Below are 25273 nucleotides of genomic sequence, written 5' to 3'. Positions count from 1 at the left end.
AGAACTGCTATAAACAGGATCGTTAGTGAGCTCGTTTTGACGAGGTTCCTAATCCTCCCAAAGTAGGTAGTATGAAAGGTCCAAAGGCAAATGTGTTATTAGGGGATAATGTTGAAATCATGGGGGGGGGGGGGACCAGAAGGAGTTGCGTTGTAGGCAGCTAAGATTTTCCAGATGCATCTTAGCCTGCGGGGTCATAAAATACACCTGAAGCAAAACCTGCCTTCCCTTTTTGATCACTGTGTTTGCTCAGATGATTTTCTAGCACCAGGGAGAACACAGACTGCATTACCTGCCCTGTGTTAAAGTGACAGGCCCTCACCTGAGAGGTGCTGGGGACAGGCAGACTTTAGGAATGGCTCTGTGATAAACATCAGCATCTGATGATACCCTTTTCCCTTTTCTTTTGCCTTCAGGGCATTCCGGTGTGAGGCCCTGTCCTCCTTTGTTCTTCAGTCTTTGCACCATCATCGCTGCCTGTAGCAATGAGAACTGCAAATGCTATGTGGGTGTGGGTGGGGGGTAGGACATGCTGTCTCCTCATAAAAAGGAGGTACATGCAGAACTGTGGTTTAGAAGTCCTGGTTCTGTTTCCTTTTCCTGGCTTTGACAGACAGCTCTTAAAAGTGGCCCAATACAAAAGAAATAAAACAAAAACTTTTTGGTCTGAAAATAGCTAGTTCTTAGTTCCTTCTCGGGTGGCTTAACGAGCGTGAGGAAGTTCCCAGAACTAGGTGATTTACACTTCGAGGTTTTGGCAGGACGGCCAGCCTGTGGCCTTGGGTGCCCACTGCTGTCTGGAATGGTTCTTAACTTCTCAGCACAGGGACGCGCAGTCCAGGGATGTCATCTCCTCCCAATGGGACAGCACTGAGCGCATCTGGTGTAGCCAGCAGGCTCCATCCAGATTTCTGATCACACAAGAGACACAGGTCCCGATTCTTGGCACAGGGAAGGTTTGCAAAAGGGAGGCTGTTTTCACTGCCTCTAGTAAAACCCTTCCATGACAGAAGCCTATATTTACCCCTGTACATTATCCACTTACTGTGTACCTAAATATATGTTTAATCCACCTACGGATGAGCAAAACCGAATTTTAAAACTACACAGCACCCCACGGCCCAGGAGAAAAGCATCATTGATACTCTGGTTTAAAGTTTTCCCACACTCGACAAATAGTCGCGTTTGCTGGGTGCCCGCCGTGCACCTGGCAACAGCCTACACGCTCTACACAGTTCTGCAGGATCAGTCACCCATCCTAGGTGGGACTTTGTCACTGACTTACAGACGCGAAAACCGGGACAGAAGAACACAGTGTGCATTTTACCGTATTTCTTTGGCACAGTTGTATGGACACAGTGTTTTTTGTTGTTGATTTTTAGTCTTTTTTGTTTGTCGTTGTTACAAGAATAGGAACATTCTTTCTCAAATCTCTTTCTCTCTCTCTCTGTAATTGGCTGTTTTTTGTTGTTGTTTTTTTACTTAATAATTGCAGTGGGTAAAATTCTAACCCGGCCCCCAGGACGTCCTGCTCCCTATTTGAGGCCTTCTCTGTTATTCAGTCAAACACCTACTCAGGGGATGCTGGGAAGGGAGTTTACAGATGTGATTACATTCCCAAATGAGTTGCACTTAATACAGGGAGATTATGCAGGCGAGTCTCAGCCCGATAATGGTGGACCGGGCATTTTCTGAGGTTGGAAAGTCAATCAATGAATGCATAGTGGAGATTTGATGTCAGAGCGATTCTCCATTGCTGGCTTTGGGGGATGACTGGGCTGTGTGGCAAGGGACATTGACAGGTTCCAGGGGCTGAGGGCAGCTCCCAGCTGGCAGCCAGTGGGGAATGGACACCTCAGTTCCCAGACTTAAAGAACTAGACACCCCACAACCACAGGGCCTGGAAGGACCCCAGGCGAGGTCTCAGCTCTGTGAGACTCTGAGTGCAGAGAACCAGGTCAGCCGGGCAGGCCTACTTGGGACCTACAGACCTGTGAGCTGATTTGCGGATGTTGCACAAGTCACTCGAGTTGTGGTAATTTGTTACACAGTTATAGAAATCTAATCCTCACTCCAGAATCTTGCTTCTATAATACCATTTGATTCGCTACAGAGTATCCTAGTGTGCCCTCTAATTGTACATCTTTGCTGTGTGCAGTCTTTTTGTTACTTTCAGAAACATCCTAATGGACATTTTCTGGCCTAGTCTCTGTGCACATGCTCAGATCCCTAGAAGTGGAACTGCACCACCTGTGGCCAAATGTAGTTTTGATACAAGGACTCCTTGCCCTGCAGAAAAGCTATACCGGTTCACTTTTCACTGACCACTTCCAGAGCACATTCATTTCCCAGAACTTTGTCAACATTGGTGTTTTTTGTTTTTTTTTTAAGTTCAAGTGACAAAATATGTCCCCTAGCTTTGCATTTTTAAATTACTGGTCTCCTTTGAATAGTTGTTTGTTTGTTTTTTCATGAAGGGCATTCATCTTTTTTCGTTTCTCTGTGCGTGTGTGCGTGCATGCATGTATATATGTGTACTGCTTGTAGAAATTGGGACTTTTCCAGTTCCAAAAAGAAAGTCACATTGCCTAATCAGAAAGAGAATTCATGAGCGCATAAATAAAATGTCCATGGGGCAAAAGAAAAAGTTACTTTAATCCACAATCAGATCCAAAACCTAGAAAATCTTAATTCGCAACAAGGCATTTCTCTTTATCTCTGCCTTCTCTGGGTTGTTAACTCTAGGGTTTGCCTGGTGGGCCCTGTGATGTCTTTATGATGAAAAATCCAGCAGAAAGAGAAATTGTTTTTCGCCTGGTCGCTCCAGAATAAGTCATGGACCAAACTGGCTCGGGTGCCCACATTTAGCCAGTCACTGTAAATCCATAGCTGACTACTGCCGATTGGACAGGCCAAGGTCATGTGAAGACTCCTAGCCTGGTTGACCAGCCAGTCCTACCTGAACCACAGGAGCATTGATCAACCAAATAAATAAAAAGTAAATAAATAAAAAATCCAGGTGCTGAGGAGGACCAAGGGACAACTGGCCTCTACAACCTGGGCACTCACTGACAATGTACTTATTGGATGTTAAACCACTGGCTAAACATCCAATGTTTACAAAATGAATTCATTTCATATGATTCCTAAGAATGCTTTACCAATAAGGATGTCAACTTTTGTCTTTTTTATTTCATACATATATATATTTAGTTTGCTGTTAACTGAAATTATTTCTTATAGAACTAGTGTTAAGACTTTATGTAATTAAATTAAATCAATAAACTTCTTGACAGCTTTTGCGTTAGGTTAGAAAAGCACCCCCCTAAGATCTTGTATCTGCTGATATCGCCTCTCGGTGTTTGTGGACACGCCTGCTCCAGCGGAACCGTCTCCTCCAGTCTTCTCCCTGTGGATTGAAGATGCCTTTGTTATAACACACCAAATTATATTATGCATGGACTTCAGCTCTCATTCTTTGTACCCCCCTCCATTGAGCTTCTCTGTAAGTCCCAATGTAAAAAAAAAAAAAAAAAAATCAAATACACTGTAACTACCAGTCACCATTTCACGATCGCAAAATGGGTTCAGATGTTTGTAAGCGGTTAGGAAAGTGGGTGGTTTGAAAGAGACCGGTGAGATTTAGTCCTACATCTGTCAACATCCTCACTTCTTCAAAGAGGAGGAAGCAGAAGTCCTCTTTCTTTCACTTACTCTCCCCACCCCCACCTCCCTCTCTGTCAGCAGACGCCCAACTCTCTTAGAGGTCTTTGTGGGTCCTTAAAACACAGGAGGGAAAGAATTCGAGAAGTGAGAGGTGGTTACAAGGGTCAAACACAATGGGAGCTTAAAAAAAAAAAAAAAAAAGGCCAAGTCCAAAGCCATCGTCCAGGCCGCATGCTCTCACATCCTCTGTGAAACTAAAGTGCAAGTCACTCCTGGAGCTGAATTAGCTCCCACGGAGGCAGGTCCATGGGGCTGTGATCTGGGCTCAAGAACATGAGGTCCCACTGCTTCGGCTGGCTCTTCATTATTTAGATATATTTTTGCTTCTACCTAGCTTATTATCTGTAGCCAGGCAGGAGTGTGGCAACAGAGGCTCCATGAAGTCTACAGAACTTAGGACAAGTCTCCATTCCTGAAGAGGCAACAGCTCGGTGGCACGGCCTGAGTAATGCCGCTGCTGTTGATGTATGCCGTGGCCTGAGTTCTTCAGGGAACTGGGAACCGGAAAAGCAGAAGCCGTGGGTGCTGCCACTGAGCTCCCCACGGCATGGGGAGTGGTGTTCAAAGTGGCGGGTGGGTGGGTGATGTAGGGAGGGCGTACCGTCCAAGATGGTGGCCTGCACCCCAGCACTTTGAAGAAGCGGAGACTGAATCAGCAGATGGGACGGCAAGAGGTGAGAGCCGCAGATGTGAAATGGCAGAGAAGTCTGACAGCCCCCAAAACATCCTCGGTCTCAGGCGGCCTCTGAGTTCACACCATCACCCTCTCTGAACTCTGCCCTGAGCAGGGCACAGGGGACAGGGTGGTGGCGGACAAGGAAAGGGCCTGCATGTCCAATTTCAGTTCCCACCTCAGGCATCTGGGCAGGGCAGTGAGGTCTTCCTTCTCAGAGGGGCTCCTGAGACAGAGACCACCCCCAAAACTGTACTTTGTAAGGCAATGTTGCCTATCCTTTGCATACCTGCTGTGCAAGTGAGGTCATTTATTTATTTGATGATGTTGGGTACACAGGAGGGATTCATACAATCACTTCCTGGTACAAGTATACCCACCAAGGTGGCAAGAGTCCACTCATTCTAAGTGCTTAGCTGTTCGACCACTGGGGCTTCATACAGAGGTTGCTGACTCCTTGGTTACAGGGGCCGAGCAGAAAGCCCAGGTTTGAGAAAAAAAGAAAAAAAAAAAAAAACCCAGTTGCCTTCCCCATCCCATCTTTTACTTTCCTACTTTTTAGTAGCAACACAGAAGGTGGCTTTTCACTACAAGTAACAGAAAATCCGACAGTGGTTTAAACAACCTAAGTTTATTATCTAGCTCCTCCGCGATCCTCCGCTGTGCCAAGCACCCAGGTGGCACATGCTAAACCGGTCCGTCTCACAGCCAGGAAACAGCTGCAGGAAGTGATGAAGGGCTCTAGGCTTCTGGCTTTGTGCCCCATGTGGACAATGGTATCTCTCCTGCAGTCCTGGGATGAGTCCTTCCCTTTAGCCTAATGGGTCCAATTTATGTCACTTGTCTTCTCACAGGTCCTAAGGGAATGTCATACCCTAGACGGTCATTGTTAAGAGGCAAGAGAGACCAGCATGGGTTTTGACTAGTCAGACCCTGAATGGAAGGTGAAGTGAAATTGGTTTCTTCTGAGCTACGTGGGTAGCTGGTGGGGAGCAGGATATGGCGAGAACAAATAGTTACTAAACACCTGAGTGGAACAGGGATTCTGTTTGGAAGAAGGAGGGTGTGGATGTGGGACAAGGACTCAGTTGTGCCCACTGCCCATTGGCGTACAGCAGGTTTTCCCGAAAGAACTTTTTGCAGTGGTGGAATCCATAAGGGAGTCACTAGTCACCGGTGCCAGCTGAGCTCTTGAGATGTGCCTGGTGGGACTGAGGGACAGAATTTCTTCATTTTATTAAATTTGAACTAATGTAAGTTCAAACAGTCAAAGGTGGCTGGAGGCTACTGCACTGGACACAGTGCAGATGGAGTCATTTCTCTATTCTGAGACAAACAAGACAGGAAGGGGGGAGGATTTAGGTAAATTATAAAGTGCGTACCCATCTACAGCGGCTGCTACCTGCTGTCAGCAGACGGTGGCTATAGGGGGAAGGCAGGTGTGTTCCCATTATCCGATGCTGGCTAGCAAACCTCCCCAGAACTTACTGTTTAAAATAACCACTATTTGACTTGTTTACAATTCTGCGATCTGACTTGAGGCTCAGTGGGGCACTTTTCTTTTCTGTCCATCCTGCCTATGGTTATTTGTGTGGCTTTAATCTGCTGGGGCACTGGAGCAAGGGGACTCCTCCCCGTGTAGTTGCTGACTGTCCCTTACCAAGGGACCTCTGCAGCAAGGTAGCTGGGGTTCCTACGGGGTGGTTTGGAGATCTTAAAGGCACAGAAGTGGAAGCTGCCAGACCTTTGTAAGGCCCAGGGATGCTCCTGCCATATAGGTTTGCCCAGCAGGTCGGAGGTCCAGCAGTGTGTGATTGTGACCTGTGAAGACTGTATAAAAAGGTGCACACACTGGAGGTAGGGCTCAGGTGGTGAAGGGAGCTGGTCACTCATGTAACAGGTGGCCAATGAAACCCCAATGTTGCCAGAGACCTAGTGTATATTTTAAACAGCAAGGCATCCATATTTATGCATGAAACCTCCTAATTTTTAACTATTAACTTACTTTTTGGGGGGCAACAGCCTTACTGACATGTAATTCACATACTACAGTTCATCCATTTAAAGTGTTCAATTCGATGATTTCTAGTCCCTTCAGAGTTGTACAAACTATGATCCCATTCCATTTTAGGACATTTCTATCAAGACAGACAAACCTGGAGACCTCTAACAATCACTCCACCAGGGGCCAGGCACTGTTGTGGGCACCAGGGGGCATGGCAATGAACGAGAGACAGAGGGATCCTGCCCCTGGGCTTGTGGGGACCACAGACAAGCTGGGGAGACATGTCAGGGACTGGAGGGAACGAAAGCAGGGTAATGGGCTGGGTCGTGAAATGCTTCTAAGGAGGCAGCACGTCCCAGCTGAGAGCTGGAGGAAGGCCCGATGCTGGCCACGTGACAGAAGGCAGGTTCTGAGCCCAGCTTGTTCTAGGACCATGGTTCTCAGTGGGGTCGACTCTGCTGCCCAAAGGACAACGTGGGGTGGTCCCGGGACAGTTTCGGTTGTGACAACCGAGGAGCTGGGGCGGAACTGACATCCCGAGGGAGCAGAGGCCGGGTACCTTCCTACGTGTCTGCGTGCCGGCAGGCAGACTCCTCCTGGGCTCGGACAGGAGGGGCGCAGGGGGCAGCGGCGGCTTTAGCACGCTAGCGTGGCGGGAAGGCGCAAGCAGTCTGGGTCTGCACCGGAGGGGCTGGGGGACCTCGCAGTGCCCCGCTCAGGCGTCGCTTGAAGGTCCCCGTCTCCAGGAACACCACCGCCCTTTTACTGCACAGACGACGTGAGGGTTCACTCCGACAAATTTCCGGGGGCGGCACCGGAAGTTCCCGGCGTACTGCGCGCGCGGCGAGGCCGACCAATGTGAACATTCGAGGGCGGGCCGAGACGATCGGCGCGTTCCAGTCTCGCGAGAAGGGCGCCGGCCGCAGTCCGGCCGAGTGCGGCGGAGCTCCGGGACGGCTGGGCAGGCGGGGACATGGAGGAGGCGGGAGGGCGCGCGGAGGAGCGGGTGCCGCTGCTGGGGGCCGCCGCCCGGCGGCCGGCGTTCGAGGGCCGGCGGCTGGCGTGCGCCGCGGTGCTGCTGACGGAGCTGCTGGAGCGTGCCGCCTTCTACGGCGTCACGGCCAACTTGGTGCTGTTCCTGAACGGGCAGCCGTTCGGCTGGGAGGGCGCGCAGGCCAGCCAGGCGCTGCTGCTCTTCATGGGCCTGACCTACCTGGTGTCGCCGTTCGGCGGCTGGCTGGCCGACGCGCGGCTCGGCCGGGCGCGCGCCATCCTGCTCAGCCTGGCGCTCTACCTGCTGGGCATGTTGGCCTTCCCGCTTCTGGCCGCGCCCGCCACGCGCACCGCGCTCTGCGGGGCCCCACGCCCCACGCGCGGCCGCAACTGCTCGGCGCCGGCCTGCGCCGACGCTTCCGACCGCTACTGCGCGCCCGCCGCGCTCGGGGCGCTGGCCGTGGTCGGCCTGGGCGTGGGTGCGGTCAAGGCCAACATCACGCCTTTTGGCGCTGACCAGGTGAGCGCAGGTACCGGGCCCGGCCGCGGAAAGGGGCGGGGGGGAGCGCGGAGGGATGGCTGCAAACAAGAAGGGATCTCCTTCCTAAGAAAGGGCCACTGGGCGTGAAGGCGAGGTGGCTTCAGGTATGGGGGTGACTCCTCCATGGTGCCTATGTGCCGCTGGAGCGGTGACCGGCAGAATCAAGGAGCTGTCCGGACAAGGCAGGGCCAAATGCAAAGGCCCTGGGAAGAAAGTAGGAAGTCCGTGTCGGGGCTGTTGTGGCTACAGTAGCCCTCACGTGGATGGAAACACAGAAATGTATCAAATTAGCGCCTCTGGCCGTGAAACTTATTATACAAGGTTACCTGTCAAATGTGTTTCTGAAAACAGATAAGGAAATAAATGCATACGTGAAAGGCGGGCCGAAGGGTGGTCCTGTAAAAAGCTTGGTCAAAGAGTTTTAGGTCTGTGTTCAAGTAGGAAGTCTGTCTGCGTTTTTCCCCAGGGGAGTGATCTGATGTGATTTGCCAGTTTCTAAGAGATTTGGCCTCTCTGCAGCCTGCCAACCAAATCTGGGCTACTTCCTCTTTCTGGAGCTAAGAATAAGAATGGGTTCTGGGCTCTAGTGGTTGGGAGGAAAAATGAGTGTTTTGTGGTAGGGAGAGTTACACGAAAATCAAGACCTCAGTCTCCATAAATAAAGCTGTGTGGGAACAGTCCTGCCCACTCCTGTTTTGTCGGGACTATGATATGGGCACAGACTGAATGTCTCTCAGAACCTGAGATAGTGCTGCCCTGTGACCCTTCAGGAAAGGCTCACAGACACCTGTTGTTGAGACTAGTTGTGTGGGAATTAGTGACAGCTGGAAGCCGTCTTAACAAGGGCCTGTTGAGGGAGGGACCTGGCCTGAAGTTGGTGGGGTTAGGATTGTTAGTTACAGAGCCGTAGGGAAGAGAGCTCCTAGCATTTTTTGCTAAATAACCCTGGAATGGGTGATAATTACTGAGGGCTCACTCTGTACCAGGCCTTGTGCTAAGTGTCCACACAGCCCCTCTGCCATTACTGTGCCCATTTTACAGGTGGGGAACTGAGCTGTGAGCGGTTAACCCCTTTGCTCAGTGACACAGCTGGTGTGACCGAGTCAGGATTCCAGAGCTGTGCTTTAGATCTGAGCTTTAACCATCCCCATGAAACCTCTCTGTTTACAGTGAGGCGGTACCTCAGAGTGATGTTGGGGTGATAGTCACAACTACTGGTGCAGGGCTGGCTCTTGAGGCCCCGGGCTTGTGGCTGTGGCCTTGGGGTGCCATCCTGTATGTCCCTTGCTGCACTGAGGGCTCCTCCTACACTATTGTATGCAACTCTCCTGACAATTTACATACTAACATTGTGCCGTTTTTACACACGAAACAGAGGGTTTGACCTATCCAGGGCCACACAGCAGTTTGGACCCAGGCAGTCTGAGCTCAGTTAGTGTCCCCTATAGATGACAGATGGGGAATGAATGTGTTTTCTTGAAGAAATGGCCCTCTAGAGGTCATCTAGCATGCATGTCAGAGTTTGCACTCTTTTGATGTGTAATTGAATGGGGGCATTATAAAGAAATGTGTTCAAACATGACACCATCGTGGAACAGAGGGCCACACACTAGATTCAGGGATCTCGAGAGGCTTGACACCGGATGCCACGTGTGCTCGGGATTAGATCCCAGTTATTTTTTCAAGTACTTTTTTTTTCTTTTGGACAATGGGGTAATTTGATTGTTGACTGCATACTAGATAAAATTGTGTTGCTTTTCAGTTTGTTAGGTATGACGATGGTAATGGCGGTCATGAGAAAGGATGGGCTGATCTTAGGGGATTCGTGATGAGATCTTTGGGGAGGAAATAGAATGCTGCTGCTACTTTTAATACATATGCCTGAGAGTATTTCATTCGCATGTAGGAAGAGAACTAGGGACGCAAGGGAAAGGTATAGAAGTGTATGTCTAACGTTCTTTCAGCTTCTCTTATCAGTTTATAAATTGTTTTTAATACAAAGTTAAGAAGTTAGCTGTCTGCTGATAGATGGATAAAGCAAGTGTAATTCATCCACACAATGGAACGTTACTCAGCCATGAAAAGGGGTGGGAGCTGTTAGAATGTGGGTGAACCCTGAGAGTGTGAGGTTGAGTGAGGGAAGCCAGACACAAAGGCCACACCATGTATGTGACCCACTCACGTGCAGTGCCCAGAACAGGCAGACCGTGAAGACTAGAAGTGGACGAGGGGTGGCCAGGGGCCAGGAGGGGGTCTTGGGGTGCCTGGTGACTGTAGAGGGACTTGGGCTTGGGATGAGAATGTGGTGTTGGGCGGCGGGGATGGGGCCGTGACGCGGATAAACGCGTACTGCTCGGCTGTACATTCCAGAGGGGGGAGTTTTTATGTGAGTCACATCTTATTGCAAAACATGCAGAAGGGAGAAGTCAGTGCCCACGCCAGGTCTTGCTGCATGCCAGGTACTGGCTGGTGTCTGGCCCCCAGAATGGTGGTACTGGCTGGGGGCATTTCAGAGCTGCACCCCCGCCCCCAGGTACTGGCTGCTTGGGGAAGGGAGTGGACGTGGTCTGTCCAGGCAGGAAGCCTGCCAGGCCGCCCTAAAGGACAAAACAGGACAGGTCATTTTGTCATCTCCAGCCCTTCTCATTCTGAGGAAAGCTGTTTGTGTTGTTGAGGTCCCTGTCTCCAGTACAGAGCCTCTGAGAAATACCCGCGGGGGTGGTGGGCGGTGGGTGGTGGGGGACAGGGGGTCAGGAGGGCCTGGGCTGACTTGAGAGACAGCAGCAGCTGTAGTGCAACTGTCTGACCGTGACGTACGCATTCCAGCCCATGTTTGCTCCCAGCGCCCGACCTTGCTCAGGGGTCCCTGCTATTCTTCGTGGATGGGCTGAGGACTTGAAACACTGACCTGGAGGAAGGGAAAGAAGCTTGTTTTACCAGTAAAGACAGCAAACTATATTTTTTTTAAGGGAAAAACATTGCACTGTTGTGCATTCTCGGGAGTTTTCTAAGCCGCCTGTGGGCCCCTGTCCGCTACTCTGATCTCTTCTGTGTTCCTGTGTGCTCACAGCCTGCGGGGTTTCTTTCCCCCAGTCACATGAAGACCTTGTTTACCCCCGGTGCCGGGCAGGGACGGTGATGTAATGTGACTAATATGAAGTGACGGGCTTGTCCGTCCAGCCTCCAAGGCACTGGGCAGGTGACTGCAGTCTGCCCGAGTCAGTCTCCCATTTGTTACCCAAAAATTGCCGGGACGTGGTTATGTCCAGCCTCGGGAACAGTCGGTCTCTCCAGGTGTTCCCCAAGCAGGTGGTCCACAGAGGGCATTTGGGATCGCCTCCAGGATTTGTTGGATTTCAGCATAATTAAGAGAAACACGACCCTGAACGTGCAGTAATTAAGAGCACAGAGGGTTTTTATTTATTTTTTTACACAAGGGACCCTGAGTGGGTCTGTAAATACTGATTGTCCTGTGTTTCTCAGCGGCTGAGGTGACTACAGTAACTATGAGTGCACGTGTGTTCTCATAGGTAACCATAGGGTGCGTAGCTTTGTCCCTGAAGTTCATCGCACAGTTTTACATCACTTTCTTCCTGTCCCCGTCAGGTCAAAGATCGAGGCCCGGAAGCCACAAGAAGGTTCTTCAACTGGTTTTACTGGAGCATTAATCTGGGTGCCATCGTCTCACTGGGGGGCATCGCCTACATCCAGCAGAACGTGAGCTTCGTGAGCGGCTACACCATCCCTGCTGTCTGCATCGGGGTCTCCTTCCTGCTCTTCCTCTGTGGGCAGAGTGTCTTCATCACCAAGCCCCCCGATGGCAGCGCCTTCACCGACGTGGTCAAGATCCTGGCCTACTCCTGCCGTCCCCAGAAGCGGACGGGGGAGCGCGACCACAGCGGGTGAGTGCCCTCCCCGCGGCACGGGCTCTCTAGGTGGGACCCTCGGCCGTTGCAGTCACAGCTGCTGCGGACGCCTGTGTGTGCTTGCTGTGTGCAGGGCCTGGCTACGTGGCATTGTGTCTGTCTTTGACTGCCTGTCAGTGCAAGGGACAGGTGGGTGTCATCTGCATGTGACCGTCCTTGGTGCCGCTGTGGAGGTGGTCCCGGCTGCCTGGTTACAGAGGTGGGCAGGGCGGACATCTGCAGGGCTCCTGGGGATAGTTACACTCCGCACGAGGCTCTTCACAGACTCTGAGATGCATTTTCACGGGAAAGCAGGCAGTCTCCCGGTGTGGGCACAGCCCCGTGCTCCCCGGGCCACAGGGAGCTGCTGCTGCTCACCCTGGCCCACCACTGAGGGGTCAGCACGGGCCCTGTCCCTGGTCAGTGCAGCGTTCGCAGCAGAGGGACAAGTAGACCTGAGCTGCAGGGAGGGTGACTCATCCTGTCTGCACAGGACTTCCCGGGATAGAGCCCCATGGACTGGGATTTTAAAGCTGAAAGTCCCACATCCTGGGGAAGTCCCGGGATCCCGGGCAGAATGGGACAGACGGTCAGTCACCCTTCATGCAGATTCATAAAGAAAATTTCAGAACTTAGCCCAAGAAGAGATCTCAAAATTTTCCCTTTCGTTAGTTACTGAAATATAATTTACACGTGGTAAAATGCACCCATTTTGGGTGTATAGTTCTGGGACCTGTGACAGGTTTATCCATTGTGTTATCACCATGCGGTCAGGGTCTAGAATGTGTCATCTCCCCAGAGGAGCCCTTAGGGGGCTGTTTAGGCGGCCCCCGCAGGGAATGTTCTGTCAGTGGGGGGTCATCCCCTGAGCCAGAGATGGCCGTGCAGCGTGATCTGAAGGCTGACCTGCATCTGCCTCCTTGGGCGCGTCTGCGTGTCTGCCGCTGTCCTTGGAGCTGAGACCATGCCTGTGTCCCGTCCATGGGGCAGACTGAAGCTGCACTGACACAGCCTCTGTGGCCCTGCCCCTTCGCCCTGCTGGACATCTTGGGTGTCCCCACTGTCTTGTGGGAGTTCCCCCTGGCTGCCGGGCCGTCCTGGCTGACCTGCAGCCCTCATGGTCCGTGTGGCGTTCTGACTCAATTCAAGACCACAGATTGGGGACCACACTGCAGAACATTTAATAATTAAACTGGCTCTGCCTCTAAAGAAACAAAATTAATTACAGGGGCCTGCCCCACCCTCCTGTTGCCCATCGGAGAGCCGGCCCACGTCTCGCGTGGGGTCAGCAGCCTGAGTGTGCACACGGACTGCAGGCTCTGGAGGAGCCTTGGACAGAGAGTGTTTCCGGGGGTCTGGGACAGATGGTTCTGCAGCAGGACGGTGGCTCCCGGGCAGGCGGGCTTGGGCTAGACGAGCCGGCAGAGCTGCGGGGTCTGACTTCCCTTTATCCTTGTTCTGGAAGCCTTCTGCGGCTCAGTTAAGATAAGAGGGAGCATCCTGGTCAGAAAACTGCGGCTTGCGAGCCACATGCGGCTCTTTGGCCCCTTGAGTGTGGCTCTTCCACAAAATGCCACGTGCAGGCACTACCTCGATAAGGAATATTCCTACTTATATAGTTTAAGTTTAAAAAATTTGGCTCTCAAAAGAAATTTCAATTGTACTTTTGATATCTGACTCTGTTGACTAATGAGTTTGCCAACCACAGGACTAGTGGGTTCTCAGACTCCTCAGTCCTCATGCACAGGGCCCAGCTCTGACCTTGAGCAGGTTAATTAATGACCTTGCAGAGCCTGCATTTCCTTTTTTGTGCAGGAGAGGGACCTGTGTTGTAGGACATGTGTGGCCGGGCAGGCTAAGCTGGACCCCACTGTCAGCTGGGCGCCGGCCCACGGTGAGCACCGGGCAGGCTGAGCTGAGCCCCGCTGTCAGCTGGGCGCCGGCCCACGGTGAGCACCGGGCAGGCTGAGCTGGGCCCCGCTGTCAGCTGGGCGCCGGCCCACGGTGAGCACCGGGCAGGCTGAGCTGGGCCCCGCTGTCAGCTGGGCGCCGGCCCACGGTGAGCACCGGGCAGGCTGAGCTGGGCCCCGCTGTCAGCTGGGCGCCGGCCCACGGTGAGCACCGGGCAGGCTGAGCTGGGCCCCGCTGTCAGCTGGGCGCCGGCCCACGGTGAGCACCGGGCAGGCTGAGCTGGGCCCCGCTGTCAGCTGGGCGCCGGCCCACGGTGAGCACCGGGCAGGCTGAGCTGGGCCCCGCTGTCAGCTGGGCGCCGGCCCGCGGTGAGCACCGGGCAGGCTGAGCTGGGCCCCGCTGTCAGCTGGGCGCCGGCCCGCGGTGAGCACCGGGCAGGCTGAGCTGGGCCCCGCTGTCAGCTGGGCGCCCGCCCGCGGTGAGCACAGGGGGGCACGCACCCACAGAGGCTGTGTTCAGGGCCTCAGGAGGCACAGTATCGGTTGCATTCCCTTGTTGACAGCACTCATGTTGTCAGGCTCTGTCCGGTTTCCTTCTGGTCCAAGCTGTGTTTTGAAGATGATCTTGTGCTGATTTCAGATGAGAAAGCTGTTGAGCCTGTCAGACCAGAGGGGACAGGCCCTGGACCATTTTGAGCTCCAACCTTGTAGTGGAGTCCTGCAGATGGACGCCCCTCCCCCCACCCCTGGAGAGCATGCCCATATGGGCAGCTCGCAGACGTCAGGAGCCCCCAGGCGCTGTGCTGCTGCTTGTCTGTGTCCCTGGCTCTGTGAGACCTTGTGTGCTGCAAAGTAACGCACTAGCAGTGTGTATGAACTAGGTAGGTCAAGTTCTAGGTATATATTGATTGAGCAGGTTTCAAAATACTTTAATGCTGTAGAACAGTCATGTAACTAGTGATCTGTGTGAACAGTTCTTTGTGAGGAAATGGACTCGCTATTTGACATTTAACTTGTTCAGAGAAGCACCCAGGGCATGTGACATAGTAAGTCATTGATAGTACTCATATGAGGTACAAAAGGACTTTAAATTTCTTTTCATCATCCCCCCTCCCAAATTAGAACAGGGATTAGGAATAATACCTTTTTAATTTATTCATGTATCCCCAGCGCCCAACTAAAATGGGGCTGGATGTATTGTAGGCACTTGATAAAACTGAGTTTCTCTGTCCAGAATTGGGCTGAAATGTTAAGTTACAGTGTTGACTGTTCTGGTGTTCTCTTCTCTGACTGTGGGATTTGAAATGGCAACATTATCAGACAAAACTAACCCAGGTAATGGGACAGCGGTTTACAGACTCGAAAGCAGGTGTCTACCGTTGATGTTCAAGTCCCCAAATTGGAGGCAGGCCTAGTGGTGACTAAATGTCTCCTGGTATTTCTGGCTTTAAAGGACACTGCAGTTAAAACAATTTTTTTCTATTTGACCCCTAAGGACCTTGAATATGCTCCTACATTAGAGTGTTTTGGGGCTAGAAGAGGTGTCATTGCCGGCCACGGGAACCAGTCATTTTATGAACAATGAAACAGGCCCAGAGTGAGCGGAGCTGTTAGGACACAAGCAGGACCCGGGGTCCCAGTGCTGACCAGCCAGCACAGCTGAGTGGGGAGTGTCGCCCACGGGCTAGAGCAGTGGGTATTCGGTGTCCTGCCAGGACCCAGACCCTGTCCCGGGTCAGCTTTGTCCCCTGCGCCCAGTTGTCTGTGCCCAGCTCCACTGTGCAGTGGCCAGCGAGAGGACCCTGTGCCTCGCGGGGTGGGCAGGGCTGAGGACCGAGACTTGACCTCACCTGCCACCAGGTGCCATGGCCGGTTCACCATTACCACGAGCACTGCCCCCGCCTCTCAGCTCTCCTTTGAATTCAGAGGTGGCAGCTGCCCCACGGAGTGGAGCTCCTCACACAGGCAGCAGCGACTGCCGTGGTCAACCCGCGCGGTTCCATTAGCCCCTTGGGGTCGGCTCTCCGGTCAACATTTGATAAATTAAAAATCCAGACAACCGAGTACAGTTCTCTTTCAAATATGGACCCCGTGGGGGAGCCGATCTCGCCACCAGCTTTCTCCACACAGGTAGATGGACCGCTGGCTGGAGCTGCCAGCACGCAGGGTGATGGCAGTAGCCGCAGTGCAGCCGCGCTTGGCCCGATGGTCCTGGATGCAAGCCGCGCTGCGGGCAGTGGCCAGTGAGCCCCAGGCAGGGATGAGTAGGGATTCAGCGCAGCCAGACGCTTCCCTGTCCCCGACTGTAGTTGTGACCAGAGACGTGATTTCCAGGCTGGAAGAAAACTAATTCCTGCATTTTATTTCCCAAAGTGAAGGCAGTGGAGTCTTTCAGCAACCTTCTAAACACAGTCTGTTTGATTCATGTAAGATGTCTCGTGGAGGGCCATTCACGGAAGACAAAGTGGACGACGTGAGAGCTCTGGTCAAGATTGTCCCTGTTTTCTTGGCTCTAATACCTTACTGGACAGTGTACTTCCAAGTGAGTGGTGGCAAACAGGTCCCTTCCCTTCCCCCTGGACAGGCGGCCTGGCCGTCACTGAGTTCCTCAAGGGTCCAAGGTTGCTTTCCCATGAGTTTCTAGGATCCCGGAGTCTTTTTTTTTTTTTAGTTACAGACTTTTTTGCTGATTGACATGTTTTGAGTGGGTCCTGGGTTTCCAGGTCCCGTATTATTTGATTTCTCATTTGAATCACTCTTGGCTTCCTTTTCAACGTCGGTCTCCAGACCTGTTCATGGTGATCAGACCGTAGCCGTGTCTGTTCTCCAGCCCGAGCCGGCGGGCGTGAGCACAGAGTAGCCGGGGGGCCCTCCCACAGGTCTGGAGAGGCCGAGCTGTGCACCACTAACGATGCCGCTTCTCACCACAGATGCAGACCACATATGTCTTACAGAGTCTCCACCTGCGGATCCCGGAGATCTCCAGGATCACGACCACGGCCCACACGGTGAGGACCACACGGTGGCTGGAGAATGGCCAGCGGTTCTCGGGGACACACGGACCTCCTGCCCATCCTCATAGGTCCTGTAAGGATGTCGGCAGTGGGCGTGGCTGAAAGCTTTCATGTTGAAGTGGAGTTTTTACTTACTTACATTAGAGACTTGTCATTTACTAGCTCAAGCTGATGATCAGTGTTAACGCCACATTAAGGAGTGTCTCCTCCTAAACTGAGACTGTTTCCCTGGAAGTTAGGCTTTGTAGAAATGCGGTGGAAATGACTGTCCCTGTTTAAACATGATCTCCTGGCGACCCCTCCCCGGGCAGAGCAGTAAACGTGTCCCGTGCATTCCACACGCCCAGTTCCCGGCCGCCTGGCTGACCATGTTCGACGCGGTGCTCATCCTGCTGCTCATCCCCCTGAAGGACAAGCTGGTGGACCCTGTCCTGAGGAGACACGGCCTGCTCCCGTCGTCCTTGAAGAGGATCGCGGTTGGGATGTTCTTCGTCATGTGCTCTGCCTTCGCAGCCGGTAAGGAGCCGGTTCCATCGCCTTGCACTCAGATGGGCATGGGTGGTGGTGGCGATGGAGTACAGTGCCAGGCCTCATCGTGCTCGGTGGGTTGGGGGGTGCCGGGAGCGCGTGCTTTACAGAGAACACATAGCACGATGTTCGTTTCCTCTCCTCCTTACGCGAAGTGCAGGCTTCTTGAAAAGTCTGACCTTGTCCCCCTGGGTGTGAAACCAGAGACCCGCTTGGGAAGGTGGCGCGTCCCGCCTGCTGCTGCAGCGTGCTGGCCGGGCGGGTCCTCAGAGGCGTGGACTTGCCCTTGGGGACATGAAGGGCAGGTCCATCCTGGGCTGCCTGTGTACATGTCACGTGGAGGGCCAGGGGCACTTCCTGGGAAGACAGCTCGTCACACACAGGCTCGAGGCCCAGCACTGTGCCCTAGAGACAAAGAGAAAGAGAAAGGAGGGATGCCTAGGTAACCCCGCTCCGATGGGGCCTGTCTTCTAGGGCCCACGCCATCTCTGTAACACTTACGTTCTGGGATATAAGTTGGACTGTCTTCTGTTAGAAAGCCCCAAGGTATTGCTGACTTTCCAATTTAGTTTGACTTCTTCCTCCATTAATATTTGGAAACTATTGACCCGTAAAATAGCTTCATTTTATAACAAGAAAGGCTGACAGCCCCGAGTCGGCATTCCCTGGTGCTGCCCCGAGGAGCCCGTCGTTCACCATGGCTCCTGCAGCCTCCATCTCTACCTGCTGCCGTGGGCGCGGGGCGGAGCGCTTAGCAGAGGTAAAGAAGTGCGTCCCGGGCTCCAGTGGTCTGCATCCCGGGGTTGGGGCGTTTTCACAGACAGTGACGCTTCCTCGCGGTCAGGTAGATGATGAAGGTGAGGTCGCATCCACGCCGCGGTTGGTCCACACGGCTCCTCCTGTGTTGCCCCGCTGTCCTCCAGGCCTGGGCGTGGCGGCAGGCAGAGAAGGATGATAGGTGTGCGGGGCAGGGTCAGCAGGGCAGTCGGGGGAGCGGCCATTGCGTTGGCGATGGTGTCTGTCCGTCTGGCCTCCCCTGAGTGCCCGCTGTGGGCTCAGCGGCCCCTCTACAGCTTGGGCCGCCGTTCTGGGCACCATGACCCTGGTCACGGGCACGGCTGGGGCGAGCCAGTTCTCTGGGGAAGGAGATGTATTGGTCTCCCAGGCGTTGTCCAGTCGGTTCTGCGTTTTGTTTCCTTTAACCTACTTCCCTTTCAGTTTCCTTCACAGCCAGGCAGGCTGGGAGGCCTCGCTGAGCACTGCGGCAGGCGTCGCAGTGGTTTCTGTGCGTTGGCACAGGAAACAGGCAGACTGGTGACTGCTGGAGTGCCCGGCGGGCGGGGCGGCGCTGCCTGTGGGGAGCACAGCAACATAGGTGGTCTCACCTGGGCACTCTTACCCAGCTGAGGTTTCAGCCCCTCAGCTGATGACCTAGATGTGGGTAACACCCACTGTGTGTGTAGAGTTCTGAGGCTTTCTCTGCTCGGGGGCCAGGTGCTGGGTGCAGAGCATCAGCTCCGCTCACAGACTGTGCCACGCTCGCCGGCCGTCATGTATAGACATTTTGTCACATGCAGACACTTTGTTGTGAGCTCTGGGGAGGACTATAACTGCGGCAAGGAGTGGCCTCTGATCCCGGATGGAAACCACCAGCAAACCAGGATTTTGATAGAAAAGCAATTGTTTGCCTTGTAGCTTTTACATTCACTAATACATTTCCCTTTAGCCTGTCCTGCTCGGCACCTGCTGGTGACAGCTCTCTGGGTCTCAGGGCAGCTGCGAACCCATGCTGTTCAGTCCCTGCTGTGTACAGGCCTCCTGGGACTGTGAGGACGGATAGCGTGTGCCTCCCTGAGACCACCTGCTGGGCGGCGTGTGTCTGACTGTGTGCGTCTGTGTCTGTGTGTGTCTGACTGCGTGTCTGCGCGCATGCACTGCTTTCCTGCCTCTGCACCGGGGGCCCGGGTCTGTGGGCTGCTTGAGCCTGAGTAAGAAAAGTGTAAGAAAACTGCTCTTGGCAGAGGTGGGTGCTGAATTTTGCTTGAGCGTCTTACTTTCCGAGAGGATGACCCCCCTCTTTCCACTTGGCTACTCGTGTTTTAGTCCGTATTAACTTCCTGCTGTTGAACATGTGCAGTCTTTCTAAAACCCCCTGTTTGCTCAGAGAGGTCTGTGTGGATCTGGTGCTGTCCTCCATGCATGTGTCTGTGTCTCTGTCAGGAACATGGGTCTCCGCTGCTGCCCAGGCTGCAGCATTTCCCAGAGGATCCTCGCGGGCAAATGCTATGTCCATGTCCGTGACAGGAGAACATCCTGACGGGCGAGCTGCCTCGGAGCGCATGCGAGCCCGTGACCCCTTTGAGGTGAAGCTTGGTGACCTTTCACCTCTCCCTCAGCTCTGTGCAGGCTTGTTTTTCTCTCTCCTCACTCACGCTCCTTTTTATAACGTCCCTGGTACCTCATGCATTTCTGAAGTTCTACAGAAATGACTCACGGGACAGAAATAGTCCGTGAGTGAGTCTGCGCTTCCTTCCTCATTCCCGTGCAGTGTGCGTGGGTCGCCCGACCGGCCCCGCTGTGTGCTGCTGGCTTCGCACAGGGCACTCAGTTTGTCAGTTTGACTTTCTGTGTTTTCCAACGAGGAGTCAGGATAGTCACATTTCTCCATTGTGTTGGGTTTTGTGATTGTGTATCTTGAGTTTTCTTTTTCTTGTTTCCTGGTTGGTGGCAAGCCGTGAGTGGGCGGGCATGCCGCCCTGTGCCCTGCGGGGTCCATCTCTGGTCTGCATGCTCGCTCTCGGCCTGGGCGTGCTTGAGGTGAGGGTAGAGCAGGTTCCAGAGCCTGTCTCCCGGTGCCCTGTGCGTGCCACCCCCCACCCCCGGGTGTAATGGGGATGTGGTGCGTGTGGACACCCCCACCCTCCTCGACACCTGTCTTTCTCACACGGCTCTGAGCACACACGTTTCTGTGGACACGCAGTGTCAGGCCCGTCACTTCACTTGCAGTTAGAATTCTCTGAAACAAAACTTGACATTGTTAACCTAAGAACTTGGTCCTATAAATTGTCACTTTAACATTTCGATGGCTTATTTTTGGTTTTGTAAATAGCAGCCATTTCTGTCCTGGCTGGTTTCCTGTCTCTGTCACACTTGATGGGCAAGGAGTGACTTTGAGATGAACTTTGGTGTTAGGGTTACAGCCTCTCTACAGTGAAACAAACCTTGTTGTTAGCTGTCGTCACTATAGCGACTAGCACAGACCGCTGGGTTGGTTCACACCCCTCATTGCACGGGACAGAGTCTCTGCGTGTCTGTGCGTTGTCCTGTCACTGGGCCGTGTCCTCCTCTCTGAAAGGGACAGAATGCTGGTAGGTGAGCCGTCACGGTACTTGGGGGTTTGGGTGAGCTCGCTGAGCACCTGTGTGTGCACGGCAGGTGAGCGTGTGCGGAGGCCTGTGCGTCACGCCTGTGGAGGAGCCCAGCCTGCCACCCTTCTGCGGGGCCTCTGGGAACTGTGTCGCCGGGCATCGTCCTTTCATTTTAGGTCACTTTTTAATTTTTGGTTGCAGCTGATATACAGTTGACGTTAGTTTCGGGTGTAGGGCACAGTGACAAGACAGGCTGATGGGCCTTAGGCAGCGGTCCCGGGGAGTCTGGCTGCACACGGTGTCTGCAGGGCTAGGGACCAAGCCTGTTGTGCAGTTTCCGGCACGACTTGTGAATAGCTCATAGCAACATGGTTTAGTTTAACACCAGGCGTTAGAGAACGCGCCCGCTAACCGCCCTGTGTGTTCCAGGGATCCTAGAGAGCAAGAGGCTGGACCTGGTGAAGGAGAAGACCATCAACCAGACAATCGGCAAGGTTGTGTACTTCGCCGCTGACCTGCCGGTGTGGTGGCAGCTGCCCCAGTACGTGCTGATCGGCATCAGCGAGATCTTTGCCAGTATCGCAGGTACAGGTGGGGCCCCAGGAGGGCAGAATGGGCAAGAAGGGCATAGTGACTGTGAAAACAGCTCCCCAGCCCATTGCCAGCCTCGGGGCCACAGGAGGAAGGCAGAGAGAGCCCTGGCACCCAACCTGAGGGTGCATAGCAGTCCCCATCGGCCTGAGCTGTGGCTTCCACATAGGGAAGCAGTCTGGGTTCACAGACGTGTCCTCACCGGCTGCTGTCTCCCTCCCTGTGAGGACCCAGCCTGGTGGGACCAGTGGGTCTGGCAGGCCTCTCTTGGGTGGGGGTGAGGGGTGAGGAGTGAGTGTCTGTGGCAGACAGGTGGTGGGTGGGGGAGTGACCCGTGTCCGCTTACAGGCAGACCGCCCAGGACCTGGGAGGGCCCTTCCCATGCAGGATGCTGCCGGCCTCCGTGGGCGGCCGCTGTCCCTGCGGGACGCTGTGAACTGGGTCGCTTGTGAGGTAGATGCTTAGCTAGACGCCCCGTCTGCATGCACGCACACACCTTCTCTTCAGGCTCCCGTAGCTGAGTCTGTAGGAAACTGCTGCTCCTCAGCCCTTCTCTTCACAGGATGGGCCAACACGCGCTGACCGCTGGCCCTGGAGGGCTGAGGGCAGGGACCTGGCTCTCTGGTCGCTGCGTTTTTTGGGACTGTGTGACTAGGAGAAAAAGCACCCACTGGCAGCGTTGGCTCCAGAATTGTTGGCTGCGCCCCCCGTTGGGAGAGGCCTGCTGACCACACCCCGTAGGGAGGGGCCATGGCTTCCTGCACGTGGCCGGCCCCTCATAGACGCCCCCCTTCACCCCAGGTCTGGAGTTTGCCTACGCAGCAGCACCCAAGTCAATGCAGAGCGCCGTCATGGGCTTGTTCTTCTTCTTCTCGGGTGTCGGGTCCTTCGTGGGCTCGGGCCTGCTGGCGTTGGTGTCAGTGACGGCCATCGGCTGGATGAGCAACCACACGGACTTCGGTAAGTTGGGCCTCCTGGCTCAGTGGGTGAGGGCGCCAGCCGGGTGTTCAGGCTGTGCTGTGAGTGAGTATGCAGGTGGCTCTGGGAGCCATGTGAGGCAGTGCACACGTGTCACATCCCTGAGAAGCCCCACCACTGTCCCGGCCGCAGCCTGGCCCCAAGTCCCGCACGTTCCTGGGGGACCCGCCCCCAACAGCCTCTTGGCTTGTGTGTCCACACTCAGGTGTCCCTGTGTTCGCCTGGGTTTGTGGTTTTATCTCCTTACAGTTCATGTCCATTTTCTGCCATGAAAGAGACAGGTCCTAAGTTGTCCCTTGTTAATAAACATCACCCCCAATCAGCCAGCGGGTTTCAGAGCTGATTCCGGTAGGTGGCGTCCTGGGCACCCAGCAGTCACCCAGACGGGCGGCTGTTTCCAGGTTCATGGGCTCTTACCTGGCTCCTGGGAAGCGGGTTCTCGCTCTCTTCCTCTGGGGCTGCACCCCATGCTCTGTGGGCATACACACACACGTTATACAGGGCCCCGCCCCTGTGTGTACACACACACACACACACACACAAACACACACACCTGTTATATAGGGCCCCACCCCTGTGTATACACACACATAATACAGGGCCCCGCCCCTGCAGGGCGTGGTGGGACACAGCTGCTCCCTGGCTGTCCCCACACCGTTCCTCAGATATCAGCTCTGCTGCCAGCCTCCCTGGGGGTGCAGGGGCCCCCCTGGAAGACCTGGGGGGGTGTCAGGGCCTGCAGCCAGCCTGGGAGGAGACTCATGGACCTGTTTCTGGGCGGAGCACAGGGAGGCATTGGCTACCCCCCACACACACACTTTCTGTGCAGGGAGTGGGGGGGAGTCTCAGCTCCTTCTCAGGCTCCACCCCTGAGGTCTGAGGACGTGCACAAAGGCTGTGTCACTATGCTCTGGGGACAGAGCCTCATGGTGTGGGCGAGATGATGGCGATTGGGGGTGGGAGATCTGGCACATGGAGCTGTCCCCACCCCCCACCTTCTGTGGTGGTTTTGAGGGCAGAGGCCCGTGTGTTGTGAATGACAGGTGTATGGTACTTCTATGACTGCAGTTAGAAGGCCCTGACCTTGTAGGAACTGAGTTTAACAGACTGCCCCCCCTGGGTGCAGCTCACACGCTCTCCCTCTCCCCCCAGGCAACATCAATGGCTGCCACCTCAACTACTACTTCTTCCTCCTGGCCGCCATCCAGGGCGCCACCCTGCTGCTCTTCCTCGTCGTGTCCGTGCGGTTCGAGCGGCAGCGGGTGCGGGCTCACGGGACACCCGCCCCCGCCAGCAGGAGGGCCTGAGCCCGCAGCCCCCAGGGTCCCTGCACTGACCTTCGTGGAGAGCCGGCCTACGTGCTGTGAGGCGGGGTCCTGACCTCCTGGAACGTCCGGCCCCTGCTCCTTCGTGACGCCTGGACCGGTGTCTTCCTCCTCTTGCCCAGACCATTGGGCGCGTGCCTTCCTGCGGCTCACCTCCCATGACGGGACATGCCCCCGGGCGGAGACCTGTGAACAAGGCTCTGTGGGGCCAGCGGTGCCCCAGCCACTGTGCATTCTCCTGGCGTCTTCCTGTTGTAAACAAACACCATCATCTCACTGGCGTCTTTCATTTCTTTTCATTAATAAACACCTACTTAGATTGAAGAATGGGAGGATTATTTTGAAGAGAAACATGGTCAGATGCTGCAAAGATGTGTCAGGGTCACGATCTCTTCTGTAAGCTGCCTCTCTTGCCACTGGTGCTGGCTGGCACTGAGTGTCTTTATCTGCTATTTTAGACGTCCTTACTTTAACTGTCTGCGCCGCTTTCTTTTTTTATTAAGAACGTAAGTCAATACATAGTTAAGTCTATGTGTCCTGTCTCAAGCTCCAAAACAACGTAAGGACTGTTTGAAACCTTGCCCAGCAGGTCCTGTATGATTTCATTTCAGGGACCGTGGGGCTGTCCGGAAAATGTTCTTTTGAACAAAATTAATGTAAGAAAAGTAATGGGAAGTTTTTACTGTGAGCTTAAACTGTCTGGTCATCAGCGTTTGTATAGTTAATTTTATGTACGTGTGGGGTTCTCGTTTTGTTACAAGTTTTCTTTGTCATTGTATTTTTGGTACGAGCATATTATTAAACACACCTTGGATTTGAGACCCGTGTTGTTTGTGCACAACTGCCATTTAGATGTCGTTTCATAAGGCGGTCACAAGGGTCCGTGGGCTGTGATGTTCCAGGCGTGACGTTTCCTGAGTGAGCAGGTCCTGAGACGGCGCTCCGATGTTCCAGGGTGGTGGTGGTGCCGGAGCCTGCCCTGTGTTAAAATGTGGTATCAGATTTGGGGAAAACAACACGGAAACCCCAGTTCTTTGTATTACTTAAAAAATTAAAGTATAGAGCCTGACCAGGCGGTGGCGCAGTGGATAGAGCATCGGACTGGGATGCAGAGGACCAAGGTTCGAGACCCCGAGGTCGCCAACTTGAGCACGGGCTCATCTGGTTTGAGCAAAAGCTCACCAGCTTGAGCCCAAGGTCACTGGCTCAAGCAAGAGGTTACTCGGTCTGCTGAAGACCCATGATCAAGGCACATATGAGAAAGCAATCAATGAACAACTAAGGTGTTGCAACGCGCAACGAAAAACTAATGATTGATGCTTCTCATCTTTCTCCATTCCTGTCTGTCTGTCCCTGTCTATCCCTCTCTCTGACTCTCTCTGTCTCTGTAAAAAAAAAAAAAAAAAAAAAAAAATTATATATATATATATATATATATATATAGAAAAATCACAGAAAAAGACAAGGGAATTTTGCTTGACTGGTGGGGTTCAGCCAGACTGAAGACAGGTGCCCTGAGTGTGGCCCCGCTTCTGAGAGGGGCTGGAGGTAGGGGTTTGCAGTAAAAATAAAATACAAAAGGCTAAAAAGCACTGTTTGTGGACTTACATTCCCCTGAGATAAAGTCTATGTCTTCAGACTATATTGCAACTGAAAACCGTAACCCCAAGCTGAGCAAGTACATCTCTGGGAGAGTTAGCCAGAGGAGGGGGCGGA

The 25273-nt window shown here is 53.8% G+C and overlaps 1 protein-coding gene across 2 annotated transcripts; it reads left to right on the top strand.

Annotated features, from left to right (window-relative positions):
- The first annotated feature begins 7245 nt into the window (after positions 1-7245).
- On the top strand, positions 7246-24376 carry SLC15A4 (solute carrier family 15 member 4). Of its 2 annotated transcripts, none has more exons than XM_066260828.1 (8): positions 7246-7917; positions 11545-11840; positions 16127-16295; positions 16684-16761; positions 17115-17283; positions 21093-21248; positions 22056-22214; positions 23385-24376. In XM_066260828.1, the coding sequence occupies exons 1-8, from the start codon at positions 7378-7380 to the stop codon at positions 23537-23539; spliced, it is 1722 nt and encodes a 573-aa protein (XP_066116925.1). In that variant the 5' UTR covers positions 7246-7377; the 3' UTR covers positions 23540-24376. The 2 variants fall into 2 exon arrangements, with proteins under 2 accessions (XP_066116925.1, XP_066116924.1); XM_066260827.1 differs by having other exon boundaries at positions 17079-17283.
- The last annotated feature ends 897 nt before the right edge of the window (positions 24377-25273 follow it).

Source organism: Saccopteryx bilineata, chromosome 2, assembly GCF_036850765.1.
Source record: "Saccopteryx bilineata isolate mSacBil1 chromosome 2, mSacBil1_pri_phased_curated, whole genome shotgun sequence".
Taxonomy (NCBI): Eukaryota; Metazoa; Chordata; class Mammalia; order Chiroptera; family Emballonuridae; genus Saccopteryx; species Saccopteryx bilineata.
Note: the sequence above shows the minus strand (reverse complement) of the source record. Positions and strands in the feature narration are given on the sequence as shown.